Genomic DNA, 24,233 nt, shown 5'->3' with positions numbered 1-24,233 from the left:
TAGAGACAATGGCGGAGGCGGAACAGAAAGGGGAACTGCCAAGGACAATGCGAAAAGCAAAAATAATAATTCTGTTAAAACCGGAAAAGGACCCCCTGTTGATGGACTCATATAGGCCAATATCGTTATTAAACGCAGACGTTAAAATTATAGCTAAAGTCCTAGCCAATCGACTATCAAGAGGGGCACCCACCCTGGTGCACCCGGACCAGAGCGGGTTTATACCAACAAGGTCAACGGCAACAAATATCCGTAGGGTATTCTTAAACCTACAAATACCCGTAGACAACACCGGAGGTAGAATCATATGCTCGTTGGACGTGGCCAAGGCGTTTGATAGTGTCGAGTGGCAATACCTGTGGAAGGTATTAGAAAAAATGGGATGCGGCCCAAGATTTGTGAGACGGGTAAAACTTTTATATGCTAGAGTGGAGGCGGACGTGTCCATCAATGGGGGATCCTCAGAGGCATTCCCACTACATAGAGGAACGAGGCAGGGGTGCCCATTATCGCCACTCCTGTTTGCGCTAGCAATAGAGCCCCTAGCGTGTAAAATCCGATCACACCAGGGAATAGTGGGATTCCGTAGAGGAAACATGGAGGAGAAAATCGCCTTATATGCGGATGACATGCTATTATTCCTAGGGGATGGGGAAAAATCTCTGAAAACCACGATGCACGCAATAAAAGAATTCGGAGCATTCTCGGGACTCACCATCAATTGGACTAAATCCGAAATACTACCAATAGACAACCCAGAAATGCAAATCGCTAATAGAGAAATAACCCTGAAATGTACCCCAACAATCAAATACCTGGGAGTTAAAATTACGAAAAAGGTTAGTGAGTACGGGAAAATAAACCTAGAACCGCTTATGGAAAAATGGAAACAAAAACTTCACATATGGCGCAAACTACCCATGACAATCATAGGAAGAGTGAATCTTATAAAAATGATATGGATGCCACAGCTGCTATACTTAATACACAACTCCCCACACTGGATAATACAAAAATTCTTCCACAAGGCCAAGGGACTTTTTAGAGAACTCAGATGGGGAGGGAAGGGACCTAGGATAAAACTGGAATTACTATACAACCCAAAGGAAAAAGGCGGACTAGCCCTGCCCAACCCGTTCTCATACTTCATGGCCTCCCAGCTGCAACACCTCAGGGGATGGGAGACAGAGGAGACACAAGACGCCAGTTTCAGAATCCTTAAAAATCTTTTTACCGGGCCACATCTGTTCGAAACTCTGGAACGCGGAGCTTTTAAAAAAAACGGTCAAAACGCCCCCACGTTATTATTGACACATAAAGTGTGGTGGAAGACCAGAAACATGCTCGATATAAAAAGCTGCACACAGTATACCCCCATATGGAAAAACCCATACCTACCAGAAATCAAAAAACTACAAGGTTTCCAAGTGTGGAAAGACAGGGGAGTTAGGAGAATGGTTCAGATACTGGAGGGGGGAGAGCTGAAAACCCTTGAGCAACTAAAACAGAACTACGACATCCCCAATAGTGACCTCTATAAATATCTGCAGCTCAGACACGCCATACAAGCGGAAAAGAACTCGGAAGAAATAACAGTGACAACGAATATAGTAGCGGACATAATAGGGACGGCCACCAACACAGCGGGGAAAATATCTGTAATATACTCCCACATACAGGACACGATTAACGCACGCAACCTGATACTAACAAAAGCAAAATGGGAAGCAGACATAGGGCCCATTGAGGAGTCGCACTGGGAGGAAATCCTACAAATGACACCTAAACTATCTCTGAGCGAGTCACACAGAGTCTCGCAAATATTCCTAATACACAGAGTGTACCGCACCCCGGCCTTCTTGTATAATATAGGAAAAAGAACCTCTCCGATATGTGCAAGGTGCAAAACCCACACGGCGGACCTAATCCACATGTTATGGAGGTGTCCGAAATTGCATAGATATTGGGTGAAAATAAGAAACGCAATAAACGCGGCATTTGGCATACGTATGGACTTTACACCATACGTGTGCATTCTGGGATATACACAAGACCTACCGTTAGACGACCATGAAAAACTGGCGGTATCCAGAGTATTGTACATAGCTAGAAAAACAATAGCACAGTGGTGGTTAGATGAAGAACCACCCACGCTGGGAGAATTCAAAAACAAGGTCAACCAAATTTTACCGTGGGAGAGGAGCATATACACTAAACGCAAGACCAGCCAAAAATACCAGGATATATGGCTGAGATGGATACACGCCCAGAGCCAAACAAATGATGGCGGACCAAACATGCAGGGAGTGGGATGGTGAGCCGTGTGGGGTGACACCTGTAAATCGGGGACTTAATGTGTAGATTTAAAAAGTCATAAAGAAACATGTATTTGGTATATATAAAGTTTATTAAGCAAAACAGAGTTAATTACAAGTTTGCTATGCTGTAAAATAACGTGGAAAGGTCTAACGGGGTAGGACAGGATAGGAGGGAATAGAGAGAGAGAGACCAGACAATGGACAGAAGGTATATGGCTGCCCCTTGCAAGCAGCAAAAACAACTATCCCTGAACCAAAAAGAAGACCGAAAGAAGACAAGTAACATGAAGACTAAAGAATACATGTACACCGTAGGAACTGATACTATCGCCTATGATGAAGGACTGTGTACACACAAAGACAAGTCATTTAAAGGACCAAATGTTGAGAGAGAGACCTCAGGGGGGGGAGGGGAGGGGGGAAACCAGTTGTATACAAAAATGTTATAAAGATATGTAAGAAAGTGGAAAAAGTTTAATAAAAAATACCTTTAATTAAAAAAAAGAAAAGAGGAACATCAGGCCCGTAAGGCTAGGGAGTCCGGCAGACCCGCTCTCACTTCTCCCATGCAAACCTCTGGTGCTGAGCCTATGGAAGTGGATTACCTAAGTCCCGAGGAACGGCGACGGTTCCGGATGGCTCATCGCCTCTGCCTCTATTGTGGAAAGCTGGACATCATGTACTGACCTGTCCTCAGAAGCATCTACAACACCAGTCTGAACCGGCAGAAAACGTCAGATCCTAGACGATTTTTTGGGAGGATCGCCTAGGATCACAGGTACTCCCCAAGTAGTTGGTGCCTTGTCAGATTGGCTTCCGGAATTTCACTCGGTCTGGTCAAGCTTTTATTGATTTGGGGTCTGCCGCCAATTTGATTAGTTTAAGTTTTGTCAGAACTCTGTTGACTGAATTCCTGTGCATATATGGTCAGCATTGTCGCTGCCTTACAGCTATTTCTACTTCGTCTGCCTGTCCTGCAGCTGATGTTGCCACAGATGCGCTGCAGGGGGTATGGAAAGAGGTACAGAAGAACCTGAAAGCAACGGGGGCTCGTATGCAGTTGCGTAGTGGGTGGAGTGTGTCAGTATCTGAACCTTACAGGATGGGACAGAAGATATATTTGCCTTCTAGAAATCTCAAATGGAAGGTTCCGTCTTTGAAACTAGCACCGCGTTACGTAGGTCCCTTTGTCATCACGCATGTAGTAAATCCGCTTGCTTATGAACTTGATTTGCCAGCTACATGGAGGGTTCATAGGATTTTTCATCAGTCAGGAATCTAATATCTCATTTGTCTGGCACCCACCATCATGCCTCGTTCCAACTCCATTTCATGTCGCCTTGCCATGAGCACGCTGCCAAAGTTCAACCTCATTCAGAAGATAACAGCTCACAATTTATGAAGGTGTAAGTGTTCCCAAGCCGTCACCTGAGGTAACGCCACTTCATAATCAATTTGCATACTAATATCCCATGACTTTTGGCACGTTAGAGTAATTATGTACCCATACCAAGGCAGTCCTGAATAGTAACCATGTCAGTAATTAACCGCAGCTTTTCAATTAATCCCCCAGCTACTGCTTCTAAATAATCAGTGCAGTTGTGGTTTTGTGGGTGGACAGCGGGGGTACAGTAAGGATGATAAAAATATTAGCTTCACATCCCTGGGGTTCAGTACTCCAGCTCCTATGAGCCTATAACGTTGGTTTATGGGGCTCATAAGAGCAGAGAGTGCCCCTTTAACACCTTCCCAACACATGATGTAATAATTCGTTGTGGTGGGCAGGCCATTGCCACGAAGCAATGTACTATTATGTCATGATGTAGGCACAGGAACTATGCCCATGCAGGGTGTGATCTTCCTCAGTAACAGCTGACATCCCACTGTAACAAACAGAATAACATAGATTCAGTCTTTTTAACTCCTTAGATGCTCCCAAAAGCGATCTCAACATCTAAAGAGTTTTACAGAGGGAGGAGGCCTCCTCTGTCTCCTCATCAACACCTCCACAATGCACTAATGGCTTGCCATAGCAACCAGAGACCGAAAAAAGGACCTCAGGTCTGCAATGTAGCTGAGATAAACTAGGCTACCTGTCATGACAGGCAAAAAAATCCACTGCGCTACAGATATATAGAGGCAATCAAAGGATTGCATATTCAAGGCAGATAAGGTGACAAAAAAATATCTCAAAGTGGTTTTTTATCTGTATTTTTCTTTAAATGTCCCCTTTAGGCCCCAATAAATCATGCACACTACCTATCAAATCATAACTGATGAAAGTTTGTTAAAGAAGTACTCTAATCTTAATAAATCTCCTTCAATCTGATTTTATCAGGTCTTGTGAATGAACCTAGTTGACTTTCACTACCGTAAATACAGTATTTCGGACAAAGGCTGAGCTATCAAACATTTTAATATAAACACTTTGCCTCTTCTAAATATCCCTTCCCTCCTCACAATATTCACAGCAATAGCTTAAACACACAGACACACAAAAAAAATTTTTTAAAATGACACACAGTGCTTGGTTGGGATTCGCGGCTTTAGGCCGGCTGTCCACGGGCAATGTGGTATCCCGTGGCGAAGCACCGCCGCAGGAGCTGCCGCAAAATCTCTGCCGGTCAGTCCTATCTAATAGATAGGCTGACTGCGGAGTATCTAGGCAATTCACAGCATGCTGCGAATTGCCTGCCGCAAGCAGAGAATCGTGGACAGGTGTCGGCGCTTTCCATAGCAATGCTATGGGAAGCGTCGGCCGGCGTGATGCTCTGGCGGTTTACCGCTAGCGAAATCACTGCCGTGGACAGGGAGCCTCATAGGGAAAGACTCACTGTGTAAGTATACATAAAGTTAGCATTAAGTTATTTATTAAATACATGGGTGAGTCATGAAACTGTTGGCCATTAACCTGAGCACACAGGTAAGGGCTGAGGGTAGGGCTGCTAGAAAAAACAAAACTTGTTTTAACAGCTGATCAGGGGAGATCATGTGGATATGGTGGGCGTTTCTAGTCTATAACCAAAGTGCCAACTTTAAATGGTTTTAGATTTGTTACTAGTTTTTTCCCCCTCTTATCATGGTTCATTATCTGATTCTATAGTCTTATGGCCCATTTACACACAACAATTGTCGCTCAAAATGCGTTCAATCGAGCGAAAGTGGGTGATAATTGTTATTGTTCACTTGTCATTGGTTGCAGAGTTTCAACCTGCATAAAAACAGTTGCCAGTTCGTTTGTCGTTAGGTTTAAACAGCAGTTGATAAGTTGTTCAAACAACTTAAGGGGAGGGGTAATTATTTGCCCAGCTAAACAAAATGACTCATTCAAAAGCCAATCCACATACTGCCACTGTAGGCAATGGCTTTTTCTTTGCACTAATTAAAAAACGCCCACCTAGAGATTCATTCAAAAGCCAATCCAAATACTTGCACAATACGATTGTTTTTGGTTTTGCATACACACATGCTCACCTGAGCAAACAAATGCCCCCTTATGCATAAACACAACCAAATGATCCAGCGAATGAGGGAAATGGTGAGAATTTCAAACGATCATCTTTATGTGTGAACACTCATCGTTTGAAAGCAAAAAAGTCATTGAGTCGTTCATTCAAACAATTGTTGCGTGTAAATGGGCCTTTATTTCCTTATTAATAGTATATGTTAAATACACTAAAAATTAAAATAAATACTACAGAAGACTGGCAGAATGATCCGGCTTTGCACGGGCCTACTTTGTGTAATTGTTTGTTATTTGCGTGTGGTTAAAAATTAATTTGCTACTGATATGAAGCCAACATATTAAAATAATAAAGTGAAGTCCGTTCACGTTGAGTAAAGAAAAATGGCTGGGTTGTTATGCAAAAAAATCTGACGTCTCGCCAGATAAACTTACCACACTGTAAATCTGCTCTGCTTTGTATACTGTATGATCGAGAAATCCCGCTGACAGCCTTCCCTCATAGGCACAGACAACTAATAGTGACATGTAAATGCAGGCGCTGAACAACATCTCCCCAAGCAATAAAGTACCGTATATACTCAAGTATTAGCCGACCCGAGTATAAGCCGAGTCAATAAGTTTTACGACAAAAAAATGGCAAAACTTATTGACTCGAGTTTAAGCTGAGCTATCCTCGAGTATATACTAGGTAAAAAAAACTCCCCAATACTCATGTACCAGCCGGCGTCTGTGTCCCCGGCGCGATGGTCTCCCCGGCGGTGCGGCAAGCTGCTTGAGAATTCTCCCCGCTGTAAACTCCCTGCCGGTTTTGAATTCCCTGGCCGTCAGAGCTGCGCAAGTGAGCATTGTGATTGGGGAGACCATCGCTCCGGGGACACAGGACACAGACTGGGAGGTGTGTATTGCGTTTTTTTTTTTTTACCTCACTCGATTATAAGCCGAGGGAGGCTTCTTCAGCCTAAAAAAGTGTTGAAAAACTCATCTTATACTTGAGTATGTACGGTAATCAGTTATCTCTTTCCCCACGGCTGTAACATGAAGTATTATCACCTCCTTTCCCTGCAATAAACTGCTAGTTTCACATCGCTTCCAGCTCCACCCCTCCTCAAGTCATTCAGCGCTGAAGAACAGTCCACCAGTCTGTCTGACTAATGAATTTCCGAAGAATTGTGATCCTCCAGCTTACAGTATGTTAGAACATACTTAAGCACAGCGTGGAAAATTTTTAATAAAAACCAACTATAGAAATATTTTATATCTAAAAATGCATTTATTTATGAAAAAAAATCAAAATGAAAGTGTCATGGCCTTTAATATCTATATTGGATATATGAAAAGTATTATTAACTACTATATCTATAAATGATATAGATGAGAACAAGTCCATCTGTGTCATAAATCTGTGACTATGGAAACTGAACACATGTAAGTATCAAAAGGTTCATATAGTAAACATATAAAATATCATAAAAGTCATCAGAATATGTATAAAAAAAGATGTATAAAGGAAAGCTCACATGTGTGATCTTCTCACCTTTAAACTCTGTAGAGACTGTAAAATGTGCAAACAATCAAGGCCTCTTACCTCCTGACGGTTGCCTTGTTTTGCGTGGAGATCGTGGTTGCCTCTGGTATGGATCATTTGAGCCATATAGTTCAATTGTACCAAGGTTTAACAGCACTGTTTTCTGGATGTAGTCTACCATTGCAATACCATTACAGTTTCCAAATACTACTCTGGAAATTGATAGAGAATAAAGAAAGGAAAAAGGAAACAAAAAACAAACATTTACTTCAATATATTATCGCTTATAGTTTACATTTTTGCTACTACATTCTAAAGCAGCGTTTCTCAATTCCAGTCATCGGAATCCCGCTCCGGATTTCGCAATGCAAATCTGCCCGTGTGCAGGAGGCCTAAGACAATCTATTTATTATTTTCTAAGACTTTTTATGAGTTAGGCCCAATGTCCATGGGCAGATTAGATTCCGCATATGGGAGCCTGCAGCGGAATCCAACCTTACCCGTTCTGAGGACACTGCATTACCTCTCCAGAAGTGCTGGCCGGCATGCGCAGTACATTTTTTATTTCAACTCCTGCTCTCCCGCGGAATCCCCGGCCCGTTCGCAATTGCGGACGGGCCGTGGATCGGATGGCTTCCATTGACTTAAATGCAAGCCATCCGTGCAGGATCTGCACTGTAATGGAGCATGCTGCGATTTGTTTTCTGGACCAAAGGGTCCACAAATCAAATCTGCATGCTTTATTTCATTTGCGGACGCTCATGTTTCCCTATGGGCTGCTTGATTTGCGAATCTTCCGCGCGGATTCTGCAAATCAAAATCCCCCATGGACATTGGTCCTTACTGATATTAACTGGCTGATACAAACCAGATGACATACATAAAAAACAAACACATTAATAACTTCAGAAGGGTTGCCGATCCAAGGATTATTCCGATTGCCAGATTGGAGTCAGGAAGAAATGTTTTCAACTTTTGGGGGGTTATAGACTGAGCTGAATGGATATCATGTCTTTTTTCTGCCTTACATACTATGTTACATGCAATGCAAACAGATGCAATGTTGACATACACATAGATTAAAAAATTCAGTTTCTCAGTGAACAAAATCAGACTCACACCTGAACAAGCTCTTAAAGGACATATATAGAAGAAATCTCCAACTGGCAACACATGGTTATTAATTTATTCATAAATTTCTAGAAGTAATAAAAGAGGAACTGCACAACAGAGTGTTCTAAAAGACAATGCTTCAGAATTCTTATTTTCTGAAGGATAGAAGTATTTACTAAAAAAGGAATGTCATGAGAGGTGACAAATTCTCCTACTCTTTCCAGAAAGAAGGTAGGGTACGTGGTGACATTGCATTAGCTATATAATAATTAATCCAGGTAATCTAAACTCAAGAGTCAAAACTATTCGCCAAAAGATGCCAAACTATTCGCTAAGCTATTAGCTACTCAACTAAATGGTTCCCTTGGGGCCATAGTCCACCCAGGTCACGCAGGATTTATCCCCACAAGAGAGGCACGTGATAATACCCTCAACACTTTCTACCAAATCCATTACGCACAAGCCCTATGCATACCTTTAATGTTTCTTGCATTGGATGCTGAGAAAGCTTTCGACCAGGTAGATTGGGACTTCATGGACATTGCTCTCTAGCAAATTAGCATGGGTCAGACTATGATGCACAGGATACGGGCACTATATTGGCAACCGTAAGCCCAGATCCAAATAAATAGCTCTTTGTCTTCCACTGTTGGAATTGTTAATAGCATCAGATAGGGCTGTCCCATCGCCCCTGTTATATATAATAGTCATGGAACATTGATGTCTATCTACAAAAATGTGAATAGTTAAGGTTTACAGATCGTTGACCTACATCTCAAATTCTCTGCATTTGTAATCAGTGTGACAGGCACTATCTCATCTTGCTCTCAGTGAAGGCTGCAAAAACATGGTGACAGATTCCCTTTCATTTCGTATCCTTTTTGAGGGCTATTCAGTTGGACCTTGCCAAATGGGAGTGTAAAGATTTCTCATGGCTGGGTAGAAATAATCTTTTAAAAGTGAACATGCCCCCTTGCCTACTCTATCTCATTTTCTCGAAACATTTTCGACTACCCTTCTCAGGTCTTTCTTTGCTTCCATCACACAGACATTTGCTTCCATTCTGTGGTTTTGTAAGCCACCTAGAGTAGATAGATCTATCCTGATCCAAAGAAATCTAGAAGTGAGGCTTCACTGCCGATTGTTTCTCCTATTATATGTCTGTGTTGACGGCTAGAATACTAAACTAGTTTTATTTTCAGAATACAAAACTTTGGGGGATTGTAGAGGCACTGGTGTCGCCATTCCCCTTATGTACGATCCCTTGGTTAGCAAAGAATCTCTGAACTGAGCAGCGCCTTGCCCCTCTGCCATATGTAGCGAGAGGTGTTGTGGACAACTGTCGGCTGTCTCTATAAGACAGGGTTGTTCACCTCAGATGGTCCTCTAACAACTATAATGGAAATCCCAGACTGTTTACCAGGTTTGGAAGCCCCAGCTTTGTAGAAATATCTCGCACCACTTCCCTAGCTTTTTATCAGGTAATGACCACTGAAGCCTTAAGGTCTTGTATGGATCTTATACCAGAGCCTGCCAGCACCCTCACCACGTACCTGCAGTATTTGCAGTTGCGCCATTACGATGACAAACATAAGGCATAATTGCAGTTACATAGTTCCTTTATGCGTTTTGAATCCCCTTGTTTGGTCCCTGAGCCGCAGCGCAGAGCCATCTCTACCATTTACAGCTTAACAATCAGATCCTGGTCTATATCTGACCCCAGCTTCATTAAAAGTTTGGAGAAGGAGCTTATGATGCACTTTTGTGCCCAATGACTGGGATTAATTGTATCTTGTATGTCGTAAAAATTTTTGTAAATTTCAAGAGCCTAATTATAAAATTCTGAAGTGGTGGTACAGGATTCTGGCACTGCTCCATTTAAAACACACTCCACAGTATCTGACAGGTGTTGGAGGTGCAGGCAGGCTCGGGGTACAATGGTGCTAGATGCTACAGATCTTTTTGGACAAGGTAATTGATATAGTAAAGAGGATAACAGGAACTGCCATTCCAATGATCATGCCTCTCTCCTTCTCTCTATAATCCCAGGTACTTGGAAGCAGCTCTCCAGTAACCTGCTCTAGTTTCTGCTTATGGCAACTCAAGCGGTAATCCAGGGTCATTGGAAAAACACTAGGCTGCCCTCCATAACAGAACACTTTTACAAAATTATGTATCTTTAGAGAAGCTAGGAGTTAATCGCTGGCGATTTGCAGACCTCCATAAAGTAAAACCAAACAGTGTAGAGACCTGATATAACATGAGATCCCAATACTGAACCCTTTTCATTTTCATCTATGTAATGCACAGTTTTTCCTTCTTTTCTGGAACAGGCCTGGCTCATTTTATTTAGTAGGCTAAAAAAGGATGCCCAGTCTTAGTAATTTGCAAGCTTTAATATCTTAGTTAACTTTTATTTTTCAATATCTTTATTAACTCTTTCGTGACCAAGGGTCATTGATGCTCCTGTGTCCAGGTCACATTCTTCAGTTGTGGTCTTCCCACTCTTAAAAAAAAAAATTGTAATTTTTATTTTTCCGGTGACATAACTACATTAAGGTTTGCTTTTTGTGCTATGTGTTATTTTTCAATGGTACCATTTAACTTTCCATATAATGTAGACTTTAATATGGAAAAAATGTAAAAATTTCTATGTGGAGCGAAATGGAAAAAAAACAGTTAAAACTTTTTAGTGTGTTTTGTTTTTACGGCGTGCACGATGCAGTAAAATGACAGGTTATCATTATGCTTTGGGTCAGTATGATTATAGCGATATCAAATTTATATAGTTTTATGTAGTTCTAGAAAAAACTTTTTAAAATTGCTTTCTGTCGTCATGTTTTGCCCCCCAGTTTTGATTGGTACCATTTTTGGGTACACATACCTTTTAGATTGCTTTTTATTACATTTTTTGTTAGAAACGGATGACAAAAAAAGCACAATTCTGGCATTGTGCATTATTTTTTTCTCGGATGGTGTACACGGTGCAGGAATATTAATGTATTTCTAAAAATTGGACCTTTACAGATACAGTAATACTTTGGGTGGCTTCACAAGAGTGTGTTTTTGTGCGTACATAAGTGCGCACCCATGTACGTGCAAAAACACGCTTAAATGCAGGTCCGTGCATTGCCTTCAATGGAGCCGCAGCTGCCTCTGGTGGCTCCATTGACGGCAATGGTCTTCCGGCACCCCTGAATTGTTTTTCAGGGAAAGGCTTTACATATAAGCCCTTCCCGGAAAAAACTGAATTTCAGCGTAAAAAAATAAAAAATACTTACCTGTCCGCCGCTGCCGTGTCCCCGCGGGGATGAAGAACACATATGCCGTATGCTGCAGATGCTTCCTTCTGCAGCATACAGCATATGTGTTCTTCATCCCCATGAGAAAAAAGAATTCCCTGCTGCACCTGCCACATCTGTGACAGATGCAGCAAAAGAATTATTCATCCCTGCGGGGAATACAGAATTCCGTACCACAGCTGTCACAGATGACAGCTGCGGTAGGGGATCCAGCTGCCGGCATCCTGTAATTGTTTTTCAAGAAAGGGCTTTAAATATAAGCCCTTTCCTGAAAAACAAGAAAAAATGGTGATAGAAATAAAAAAAAAATCTATACTCACCTTTCTTCAGCTGCCGGGGCTCAGCCGCATCCAGCCGGCCCTTCTCCTGCACTGCTGTGAGGAGTATTCAGCAGGTGGGGATTTAAAATCCCAGCCTACTGAATTGGCTGCCTCTGATTGGCTGAGCACTGTGACCAATGAATGACAGCTGTTGAATGACAGCTGAGAGCTGCCTCTGATTGGTCCCTGCGGTCAGCCAATCAGAGGCAACACTCACCCATTCATCGCAGACAATCGCAGCTCAGCTTTTATTTCTTATATTGCTGAGGTAAAATGAAAGCTGCGCTGTGATTGGTTGCTATTTATTATACTGCTGAGGTAAAATGAAAGCTGCACTGTGATTGGTTGCTATGGGCAACACAGATTTCTTTTTGGCCAGCTTTCATAAGAGTGGGTGCTGGGCTCATTTCTGTGTGGTACATAGTGGCTTAGTGCTGGTGGTAAGCTGCGTGGTTGTCTGTGTAAGATATTATTATCTGAGAAGCAGGAGGTCTGTGTAGTATATTAGTATTTGAGGAGGAGGTCATCTGTGTAATAGATTAGTGTATGATGAGGAGGGGGTCGTATGTTTTAGGTAAGACTGTGAAATAAAAACAATCTGCTTAAGTGCAATTCCGGCATTCCCCTTCTCCTTCCCAACAGGGGTAGTGGGGCTGTCTTATCCCCACCAAATTTGTCCCCATGGGATGAGTTATATATGTACCAAGTTTGGTTGAAATTGCTCCAGGAGTTCATGAGTTATGGTGGCACATACACACATACATACATCCTATTTTCTTTCTATCTATCTATCTATCTATCTACCTACCTACCTATCTACCTACCTATCTACCTACCTACCTACCTACATTGTGCTTGTAACAATAGTCACCCATATAACCGTGTTCCGATACAGAACTGTGCAGAAAAAAACAAAGTCAAGAAAGGGGTAAAAGAGTCCTTTGGCAAGATGATGTGTAAAATAAATGAGGATCACTTGTTTCACCAAGTACTGCTTTCAAAGGTTATTTTCTGATTCTGCTAGATTCTGTTCAGTAACTCTTTCAATACGGTAAACAAGTCAATTAGAAAGCAACAAGACAGATGAGATGTAAAGAAGCCATTTGCTGGAAAAGTGATTTAAATCTGTGCCTAAAAAAGCTGCTCTGCTTGCTGACACATTCAACTGCTCCGCACATCACTCATTAAGATGAATTACAATAAAGCTCCACTCTGACCAACACCGGCTTACTCATAACCTTAAATAATTACTGTGGACTTATGTGTCAGCTTGATGGAACCATCTTCCTTTCACACTCTAAGCAGTGATAATAAAGCTACCTTATTACAAAGTCAAGTTCATGAGCACATTGAAAAGCTGCTTAGAAATAGTTGGAAATTGAAAAAGAAGTTAAGTAAGGTAAAGGCTGGCACATCCATATTGATGGCACATCTCTACTTCACTCCTACTACAATGATTAGAAATGGCAAGATCATCAAGAATTCTAGGTGCCATAGTGCTCATTTTTAGCACTGCAGAGGTGTGAAGGAATAATCCTCCACCTACTGGAATTGCAGCTACCCTATGAGTCAGTGCTATGACTGGTGCTGCGATGAAGTATTCCATCACTCATCTGCAGGGTTCTTTCCCAGGGAATATTGCATGGGCTAGATAAGACTTCCTATATGTATACTCTATATCATGCTCTTTCCAAGAAGAAACATTACACGTACAGGTCTAAATTTTTAGCACTGATAGTCTTACAGTATTGGAAAAATAGATTTTAATTTGACCATGACAAATGTGCATGTAATTAGGAGTTTATCTCAGGATTTCCTCAAAAAACATTTACATGAAAAATTCTTTCCTATCAAAAAAATCACTTTTCAATATATAGCCCACGGGGCGCCTGATTTTGCTAGAGAAACTCGTAACCAACCAGATATTTAGGGAGAATGTAATGTCACATACTGCTATTCAGATGAATTGCTGACCACATGAAACAAAAAAGCTTTAAGAGTAACTGCAGTATTTTTAATGTGCAGAATAGGCAATTCTAAGCATTTTTGCAATAGGTTTTATTAGCCTATTCTGTGCATTCTAATTACAAAACCCGTCTTCAGCTAAGCAGCTATGTGAAATATGGGGTGACAAATCCATATTCACCTGATTGCACAGCAGAAGAGGGAGCTCCAGCTGTGCCTGCAATGTTCTCTCTAATGCAGGCACAGCTGTTCCCATATACCAGTTTATTATGAAATGTTTACTTTCTATTTTATTTTTAATCCTTCTGTGCCCCAATAAATGTGTGTGTCCCAGTGCTGTCCTGCCTCCGCTCCTGCCCTCATCTCCAAGCACTTGTCAAGGAGAAGCCGGTTTGTGCTGCCGATGGCTTCTCCTTCCACAGCACCTGTTCCCTGCCACACCCCATGTATTGTCAGTGTCTCCTACACAGCAGCTTTTTGTTCTGGTTCATTTACAGGAGTCAATTATGTCGGCTATGGAGTGTGAGTGCTCCATAGCCGACTGGCACAATTCATTCAGTGCATGCTGTATTGAATGAAAAGTTGTTGCTTATATAAATTACAGATTGTAAATAAACATATGTATAGTAAGTGCCTCAGAGTCCTTTGTGTTGGGCTTTAAATCATTGACTGTTACACATAGGATATGATGCTGCTCATATGATAATTGTTTATTACGTAATGTGCCATAGTGTATAATGGCACTGTACAAATAAGTAATAAAATACTCTTAGAGCTCATTCACATGAGCGTATTTGCACAACATATGAGCGCAAATTTTGCTTGCATAATAAGCAGTGAATTAGAACCTATTGATTTCACATGAGCATATTTTTCACCTAACATGCAATCGTGTGAAAAAATATGTGACATTGTCTATCTAGTGCACAATTGCGCACTGCAAGAGCCCATTGAAATTAATATACTTGCGTGAATGTGCATGACATACGCAGAAAACCTGTGTATTCTCTGCCCATGTACGCACAAAATTAATGTGATTTTGTGCATTTTGTGTGTGCAAATACATTGTGGATTTGGGCACACAAATACATGCAGGAGCGTACGAAATTGCATTTTAGTCTCACGAACATGCGGTGTACTTGAGCGTCCAAAATGCGCCAGACAACTGTGTGAGCTCAGCCTAAGGCTTCTTTAAAGCTCCAAAATATAAATAACCCCTTATAATGCCTCATTGACTTACAAACCTATAAAGTTTACTTACAGGCCATATGCAGAATTGACAGCCAGGCTGGTTATTTGCTGAGGAGGTTCTCCGCTGACCCAAACAAGTTGTGTCACAAGCTCTACTTGATAGCCGGCAGATTGCTTTAAAGGAGTGCTTTTGACCCTGAAAGAAAGAAATATCCCTTCTATAAGATGAATAAAAGATGAGCAGCAACTATTATTACCACCTTAGAGCAAACACAAGTATGGTAAAATATAGATTATATTAGCCACAAGTATGTCTCGAGTTATCAGCGATAGAAATATAAGCAAAAAGGATGAGATGGCCCACATGTAGAAATCTAATGCCCGCTGAGAGTATCCACCCCAACCCCTGAGGTTTTTCCAGTTTTGTTGCATTACAACAAATAGAATTTAATATGGATTTTGGGGGGTTTTGTAAAATTTGATTTACACAACATGACTACAACTTTGTAGGTGCAAAATATTTTTTTCTGGGACACAAACAATAATTAAGACCAAGAACAAATAACTTAAATGTGCATAAATATTCCTTCTATGAAAGCCAATACTTAGTGGAGCCAACCTTTTCTCTAATTACAGATGCAAGTGTCTTAGTATATGTCTCTAATAAGGCCCATTTGCCTTATTAGAGACATATACTATTATCGAAATATATACTATATTGAATTATTATCGCTTAAAATTCGTTCAAACGAACAAATTTAAGCGATAATTGTTCAGTGTAAATGCACAAAAATTGCTAACTATTTGCGGTTTATTAGCTGACTTTTCAGTCAGCTTAAAAAACCTTGTTTGGTCACTGGCTTCTCATCCTGTGTAAGCGGTCCCCGCTTCACATAGAAGGTGAAGAGCTGAGCAAGAAACAGACGTGAAGCCCGCGAGCCAGCAGCGAGCCTGTGCAAACGCTCTGCACGAATGCTGACGAGCTTAGTGGTGATGTCAGCGCTCGTGCAGTCGTTTGAAAGACTGTTGGCCCGTGTATTAACACATCTAGACAATAGGATTTTTTGAACTTTCTTCCAGGTAAACGTGCTTTTATACGGAATTTATCATTTGGATTCCTGAGATCCAACGATAATCTGACAATAATTGTTCAGTGTAAATGCATGCACCAACTGAAGAAACAACAAGAAGTAGTTCAGTTCTCTTTCGTCGTTCAGTTTCTGCATGCAGAAAACTGAACAACGTATCATCCAGTGTAAACAGGCAGTCGGTCACATATGACTAGGGCCGAAACGATCCTTAGTCCTGCTGAACCTCCATTCAGTCAGCGCAGTCAACGATGCTTGTTCCGATGTAGAAGCACAGAAATGATGATCGCTTTTCTCTTCAGTTCGTCCTGTGTAAAAGCACCCTTAGATTGGTTGTATTGGTGTACAGCAGTTTTCAAGTTATGGCACAGATTTTCAATTAGATTGAGGTCTGGGCTTTGATTAGGAAATTCCAAGACATTTACATCTTTCCTATCAGAGCATTTCCTATCAAACCATTTCAATGTAGCCTTAGCAGTTTGGGTTACTGTCCTGTTGGAAGGTCAACCTCCACCCTAGTCATAAATCTCTGGCAGACAAACAAATTTTAGAATTGCCCTGTATTTAGTACCATCTTTTCTTCCAACCTGACCTGCTTTTCTGAACCTGGTGATATCAAGCATCCCCACAGCATGATGATACCACCACTATACGTGACTGTGGGAATGGTGTTCTTGGGGTATTTGGAAGTGCTGGGTTAGCCTCACACACAGCATTTCCCAAGATGGTTAAAAATTCCAATTTTATAGCCTCAGTTGAGCAGAAAACCTTCATCCTTGTGCTTGACAAATTCCAAACATGCTTTCTAATGCTTTTCTTTAGGCAATGGCTTTTTTTGGAAACTTCTTTAAAGAATGGAGTGAACGGCACATAGTGGTCTTATGGATAGATACTTCCATCTTCAACGCAGATCCTTGGAGCTCCTTCACAGTTATATTTGGTGTCTTTATTACATTTTTGATTAACCCTTTAGTGATTTCCCATATGGAAGCAATTAAGAGGCCCTAAACCTGCACAATTGCCTTTTTATTGTGTGCAGGTTTAAGCTAGCCCGGACGTCCCCATCAAGCTGGGATCCTGCTGTAATAGTTGCAAACCTCCGTTCCTTACAGGTTAATCACAGCATGTAAGGAGGCTCCTTCTGTCACCCGTTGGCGCTCCGTAAGTGGAAAAATAAAAAACATATGCAGCAATGCAAATTACATTTTTTTTCTTTAAAAACGTATGTTCATTGTTTAAACGTAGTAAAAAATATTTAAACAAAACATATAATTTTTTTTTTTTTTTTTGCACAGTGAACACCAATAAAACAAAAATCTATAGTGACGGTGGGATTTCTGTTTTGCTTTTCCTCACATCAATCCCCCAAAAATGTCTAAAACTTTTACAACACTGTATACATTCCCCAGTAGTGCTATTGAAAAATACAACCTGTCACGCAAAAATAAATAAATAAATAAATAAAATCAAGCCCTCATCTGGCTTTGTCATTAAAGGGGTTGTCCCGCGGCAGCAAGTGGGTCTATACACTTCTGTATGGCCATATTAATGCACTTTGTAATATACATTGTGCATTAATTATGAGCCATACAGAAGTTATAAAAAGTTTTTTACTTACCTGCTCCGTTGCTGGCGTCCTCGTCTCCATGGTGCCGACTAATTTTCGCCCTCCGATGGCCAAATTAGCCGCGCTTGCGCAGTCCTGGTCTTCTGCTCTCTTCAATGGAGCCGCTCGTGCAGAATGCAGGCTCCGTGTAGCTCCGCCCCGTCACGTGCCGATTCCAGCCAATCAGGAGGCTGGAATCGGCAATGGACCGCACAGAAGAGCTGCGGTCCACGGAGGAAGAGGATTCCGGCGGCCATCTTCACAGGTAAGTATAGAAGTCACCGGAGCGCGGGGATTAAGGTAAGCGCTCCGGTAAGCTTTCTGTACGTCCCTGCATCGGGGTTGTCTCGCGCCGAACGGGGGGGGGGGGGTTGAAAAAAAAAAAAACCCGTTTCGGCGCGGGACAACCCCTTTAAGGCACAAAATAGGTCCATAACTAAGAAGTTAATGCCCTCCTTGCCTGGTCTGTGAGCTTTGGTGGGTGGCCTTTTCTTTTCAGGTTTGTAGTTGTGTCATATTCTTTCCACTTTGTTGTACTGAATTTACTGGTGCTCTATTGGATATTTAAAGATTGCGATATTTTTTTAGAACACAACCCTGATCTAAGAAGTCCAGGGGCGGAAGAAGTCCCAACGGAGTGTGTACAGTGTCATGGGAGAGGACCCCTTTAAAATATAACCTTTATTAAATGCAATTTAAAAACTTTAAATATGTTTTTTTAGGACCAGTAGCAAAAGACAAACAAAAATGTATAAAGTGAGGATGATGCAAGAAAATTGCATCACCCATATGCATATACACTAGCGGTAGGCTATGTACTATCTTGAGCACCTACAATAAAGGTGCTGACAATCGCCTACAGAACTCTCCCCTTGCACCTATGTAATAATGACTATGGTGCCAGTGTGAACTTGTTTCTGACAGCGTAAAAGAGGTGATCAATATATATGTCTCCACCTCTCTAAAAGTGCAAAATCGTGAGTAACCACCCTGCCGGGTAAAAAACAGCAATGTGGGAGGATATTACTCAGCAATCATACGTGGAGACTGTACGACTCATCATAGCTGTGAGGTGTTGCAATGCTTAAATTGGGGGATTGGATGTCTGGTAGATAACCCCCTTTGTTTAGGAATATTCAGGACTGGGTATATCGACATAAGTGTGGGGTCAGCATATAACACGACCTAAAGTGGTTTAACCCCTAATCTGAGAAGCCAACTCCAAATGGAGATGAGGAAAAGGTTTGAGTCGCGAATCGAATTTCTGGTTCAAACTCAACATGGATGATGGGTTCAGTGAGTTGGACCAGCAAGTCGGTTCGCTAAAGCGTTCAGATTTGGATACAAAATTTAATTCATATTTAGATCACTGTTCAGTTCGCGGTTCTACGTGCTTCATCGCGAGAGCGACTCATAAGGAACCCATGAAAAAATAGAACCTTTGGAAAGTTTTACAAATGACTCAAAAGGAGGATGTTTTAAGAGTACTCGTTGTCTAAAAATGAAAAGCGACACTTGTGAGCCTCCAAAACAACTGTAAAAAAGGAGAGTAGTATGGAGTAGCTGAAATAAAGTGGTTCACTGATGGAAGTGCAGGGCAACCCGCTGAATTATTATGGCGTCATTAGCATGGTGAACTATATATATCAGAAAGGTCGGCACTTTGTATCCACTATGTGTGGGAGTATACGCCAAGCAGCCACCCCCCTCTATATCAAGAGGCAGTGCGAGTGGCTGTCTCATCAGTGTCCTGCACAGGTGTAATTCGCTCCCTCATTTGGTAGTCAGCTACCTGCATGGTGAGAGGATGCATCTATATGCACTCCTTACTCAGTAAGTAATGGCCATTTTTTGTAATTGTTTTCACTGGAAGTATTTGCATTATTTTTACAGGTCCATTGCATAAAATCAAAATTAACATCTATTTTATTCCAGGTTGTAATGCAACAAAACAGGAAAAAACTGTATTTAAAGGTGGGTGAATATATTTGCTAGGCACTATATATTTAAATAAGTATATAAGCAGACAAAACGCACGATCTAGCAAAATGTATCTAAATTCTGAATTTATAATACATTTCTACTGATGTTGGTATTCAAATTGCAGATCATGTTTTGGCCCTTCCAGACCATCAGAGGTGAGTAACTTTCTCCATCAGTGAATGCATGAAACAAGACTGCATGACGCCCATTGTATGGCGTTAATACCTGAATGCAGATAAAATAACAAATGCATGGCATATATGTTTAGGGTGGACGTTGAACAATTGAATTTACATGATATTTAAAGCATTTAGATTGACACATAGAAGCCATCTGTGATATAACAGTTCCTCTATGTTTTAAAAAATTGAAATCTCTAAACAAGTCAGTGCTCGCAAATAAACCCTCACAATCAAAGTAACATAAAAAGTGCAGATACAAAAGCCTGCAGGATGCCATTTAAAACATAGATGATATTTAACTATCATATCTAGTATAGTTACTGTTACTGGTTTGTTTATCCTTAAAAGAAACTCTAAAATTCATATCCACTAAATATACAATTAACTTGATTGAGCAGTTAAAGTCAGTGCAGACTTACCCTTAGCTATAGCACTGAGATATAAAAAACATAAAAATGAAACAAAGCTCACCTTAAACAGGGTACGTTATCACGAATCCCATCGGATGAACTGCTGCTTGTGGATGGGTGAGATTGAAGAGGAATGGGCTGGGAGTTAGGTCCTCCACTGGGTGTTGGCACTTGTTCAATGTCTGGGGACTCAAGATCATTGATTTCATAGAGCAACCTTACTTCCAACATCTTAAGATCAAAAAAAGAGAATACACCATGAAATCTATGAAATTCAAGGAACATCAACTAAAAGCACTTTACTTTCTAGTCTACGTTCAATGTATTTACAAAGGAAATAACTTATCAAAAGTATACAAAAGTACCAGTAATTAAATTTTATTGATGCTGACATGGTCTATGGCCTAAAGAATCGATTAAAAAGATCTCTGTAGTTAATACTAGATCAGGGGTGTCCAATAACATAAGAGCTTAAAAGTTAAGAAGATCACTCAAAATGTTATTAGTAGCCGGGCAATAAAAACTGCAGGAACTAGTATTTGTAGAGGCCTGCTTCAGAATATACTCAATTAGTTGAAAAAAGAATCTACTATTTCAATTCTAACTAATAAAAATCACAGTATTTCCTTCACTAATCTTGGAAAAAACTGTGATCTATATCTTTTCTAGCATAGGCTTTAACCCTTTCAGTGCCATGGGTTTTGGGGCAATGTTTAGTCTTTTGGCAAACACAAAAGCTGAATTATAAATTAAAAAAAAGTCTCATATATTTTCTAAAAGTAGACACCTGGCACTTTGTGAAAATGCCAAAGAGTACTTTATATTTTTTGAAACATTCATGCTATTTTGCATCAAAGTATAACGCTTTTAAAGCTGTATAAAATCTATATTTGTGGCTAAAAGTGTTACTCAGTAGAGCTTTAGAGGTACAACACCTGCTAAAAATAAAAGTTCAAGATATGTGGAGTTCATACGTGCTACTTATGCTAGTCTGCATGAACACACATCTTCACCAAATCATCAAAACTAGAGACATCAAAAATCTCTGCAAACCAAAAGAAATAGGGAACCAAAATCTAAGCTCTTGCCCTTATATTCTCATCCTAGTTGTGGCAAATGTTTAAAGTCATAAAGTAGAATAGTGAAAGGGTTAATATGCCCCTATTGTAATCCTATATTTGCATTAATTTATCAAGTGAATAGGGCTGAGCTTTAACACCAGACCCAACCCATACACAAGACTGGAAAAAAAAGTTATATTTGCCTACTGCTGGACAACCCTTACACAAATGGAGAGGGGTAAAATATGGAAGTTAGGCAATAAAAATTCTGGCTTTGGTGCACAATACATGTAATATACATCTAAAACGGGCTAAAAAGCAGATGTGATTCTTTTTTTTTTATAACGCTAGGTACTCTACCACTTCTATGAGTTTCCCTACTGGCAGTGAAATTCTTGTGTCTGTTTGTATAGCAAATGAATGCACCCAATACTGAGTGCACAATTAACTTCAAGTGACATATTATGTTTACCACAGCCAAACTGTATTTTTCATAGATGCACGACTGCCACCATCAATTTAGAGTTGTGCAAAAGCTTTAGACTTCCCACTCAAGTAGGCATGCAAAAGTAAAGCATGGTCTTTACCGGGATGACATCTGTGGTCACTTCCTGTTTGCTGAACCTATAAATGATAACATGGGCTGAGACACCTGCCACACATAGTATCCTGCTCTCTGGGCACCAGGAGATCATCTGAATGGCATAAGGATCTTCATCTACAATGTCCGTGCTAGGTTTATCTTCTTTATTTCGAGATTTCTCAAATACTTTTGCAGTCTTGAGTTTATACAACATTTGCAATGTTACTAGGGAAACACAACCGAAAATATTAGGAGCGTATGCAAATTACTATTTTGATAGGTCACTTACAAATGATAAATTCAACATTGCTTCAATCTAGTAAAGCAGCAAGCATTCTGAGGTGACAATGCAATACAATATAATAGGGTGACCTCTATGGTAGAAACTGCATTTGCTGGCTATCTTTTTCATAAATAAAGAAGTTTAGTCATGAAATGAAAAAGAAGTAACTTTCGAATATAAGTGAGTACAATTATCTCTCTCTCTCTCGTCTGCAAAACTTATATCAATATACAAATATATAACCTTATATTGGAGTTTAAAAAGCAAGCAAATAGGTTTTTACATATATGTAGGTCAGGAGGGGTGTTGTGTCTTCCTAAAGAGAGCAGCCAAAAAGTGTGTGGAGACACCTAGGGGGTGAGTGGGTCAGAGGATGGCATAGTCTCTCCCCAAGGAGAGCACCCAAAAGAGGTGTGGGGACACCTAGAAGGTGAGTAAGGAGACCTATAAGGTCTTGCAAGCTCCTCTGGGTAATTTATGCAAGTAAGAAGGATGGAATTACTACCTCTGCAGCGCCACCTATTGGATGGCAGCATTCCTTCATATCAATGTCAGACCCTTTATAACAATGATTGGGAATAGGAAACCAAGCCAGAAAACCATGTACAGACAGCTGCTTGGGGTTGTTTGCACCTCATCAGTGAATAGTAGAATTCTGGCTTAGCTGGTGAGAGGCCTGCGACGTGGGTCATGAGTGATGTCGTGTCTCCTTAAAGGGGTTGTCCCGCGCCGAAACGGTTTTTTTTTTTTCAACCCCCCCCCCCCCCCCGTTCGGCGCGAGACAACCCCGATGCAGGGACTGAAAAAAAGAACAGCACAGCGCTTACCTGAATCCCGGCGCTCCGGTGACTTCTATACTTACCGGTGAAGATGGCCGCCGGGATCCTCTACCTCCGTGGACCGCAGCTCTTCTGTGCGGTCCATTGCCGATTCCAGCCTCCTGATTGGCTGGAATCGGCACGTGACGGGGCGGAGCTACACGGAGCCCCATAGAGAACAGGAGAAGACCTGGACTGCGCAAGCGCGTCTAATTTGGCCATTAGGCCATTTTAGACGGCGAAAATTAGACGGCAACCATGGAGACAAGGACGCCAGCAGCGGAGCAGGTAAGTGAAAAACTTTTTATAACTTCTGTATGGCTCATAATTAATGCACAATGTACATTACAAAGTGCATTATTATGGCCATACAGAAGTGTATAGACTTGCTGCCGCGGGACAACCCCTTTAAGCATCGAAAATTGCATACATATACTCCACAACAACATCAAGAATAGAAAGCGTTCCCTGTTTATATTGATGCCTATATTTGGAAATGAACAGAAAAAATAAATCAACCTGGTAACTTAGTTTCCAGTCCACTATAAAAATGTGACTGCAGGTTGATCCTTGACCTCTGTAGGGATTGAAATCAAAGAGCCATTAAATGGCTTATTTCACCAGTCTTTACCAGAGTTCTGCACTCGACTTCTTCACTTGCTGGTCAACATTTATTAAAATAAGAGAAACACATACAACAAAATAAAATTTGGATAGGAACAAGGATGTCGTCATAGTGGACTCACGGAAATAGAATTAACAGTAATACTTCCTTTATTCCATATAATACTCTATGATGGCATCACTGGGCATATACAAAATTAGAACAACTAGGAGGGGGAAATTGGCCTGCAAAACTTCCTTTCCAAAGGTAAAAACATTAAGTAAATCAATTCTATTGTGGTGGCTGGACCATGTAGATGTTCTTCAGATTTAATCATTTTTGATTTCACAAATCACCCACCCTCTCAGCCCATAAGGATGCCATTGCTGTAGTTGAACAGGCTTTGAAGTGTGTA

General features: G+C 40.9%; 1 protein-coding gene across 2 annotated transcripts in view; it reads right to left on the bottom strand.

Annotated features, from left to right (window-relative positions):
• The window catches only part of STXBP5 (syntaxin binding protein 5), a 429,990-nt gene that overhangs the window by 62,781 nt on the left and 342,976 nt on the right, over positions 1 to 24,233 (bottom strand). For both annotated transcript variants that reach the window (XM_066595949.1, XM_066595950.1), the window contains exons 15-18: positions 22,118 to 22,338; positions 20,531 to 20,700; positions 15,271 to 15,396; positions 7,370 to 7,521 (exon numbers count right to left, since the gene is read on the bottom strand). In XM_066595949.1, coding sequence (XP_066452046.1) covers positions 7,370 to 7,521; positions 15,271 to 15,396; positions 20,531 to 20,700; positions 22,118 to 22,338 — 669 coding nt within the window. The remainder of the gene's footprint in view (positions 1 to 7,369; positions 7,522 to 15,270; positions 15,397 to 20,530; positions 20,701 to 22,117; positions 22,339 to 24,233) is intronic.

This window comes from Eleutherodactylus coqui, chromosome 3 (assembly GCF_035609145.1).
Source record: "Eleutherodactylus coqui strain aEleCoq1 chromosome 3, aEleCoq1.hap1, whole genome shotgun sequence".
Classification (NCBI taxonomy): domain Eukaryota; kingdom Metazoa; phylum Chordata; class Amphibia; order Anura; family Eleutherodactylidae; genus Eleutherodactylus; species Eleutherodactylus coqui.
This window is presented reverse-complemented; position numbering and strand designations above follow the sequence as displayed.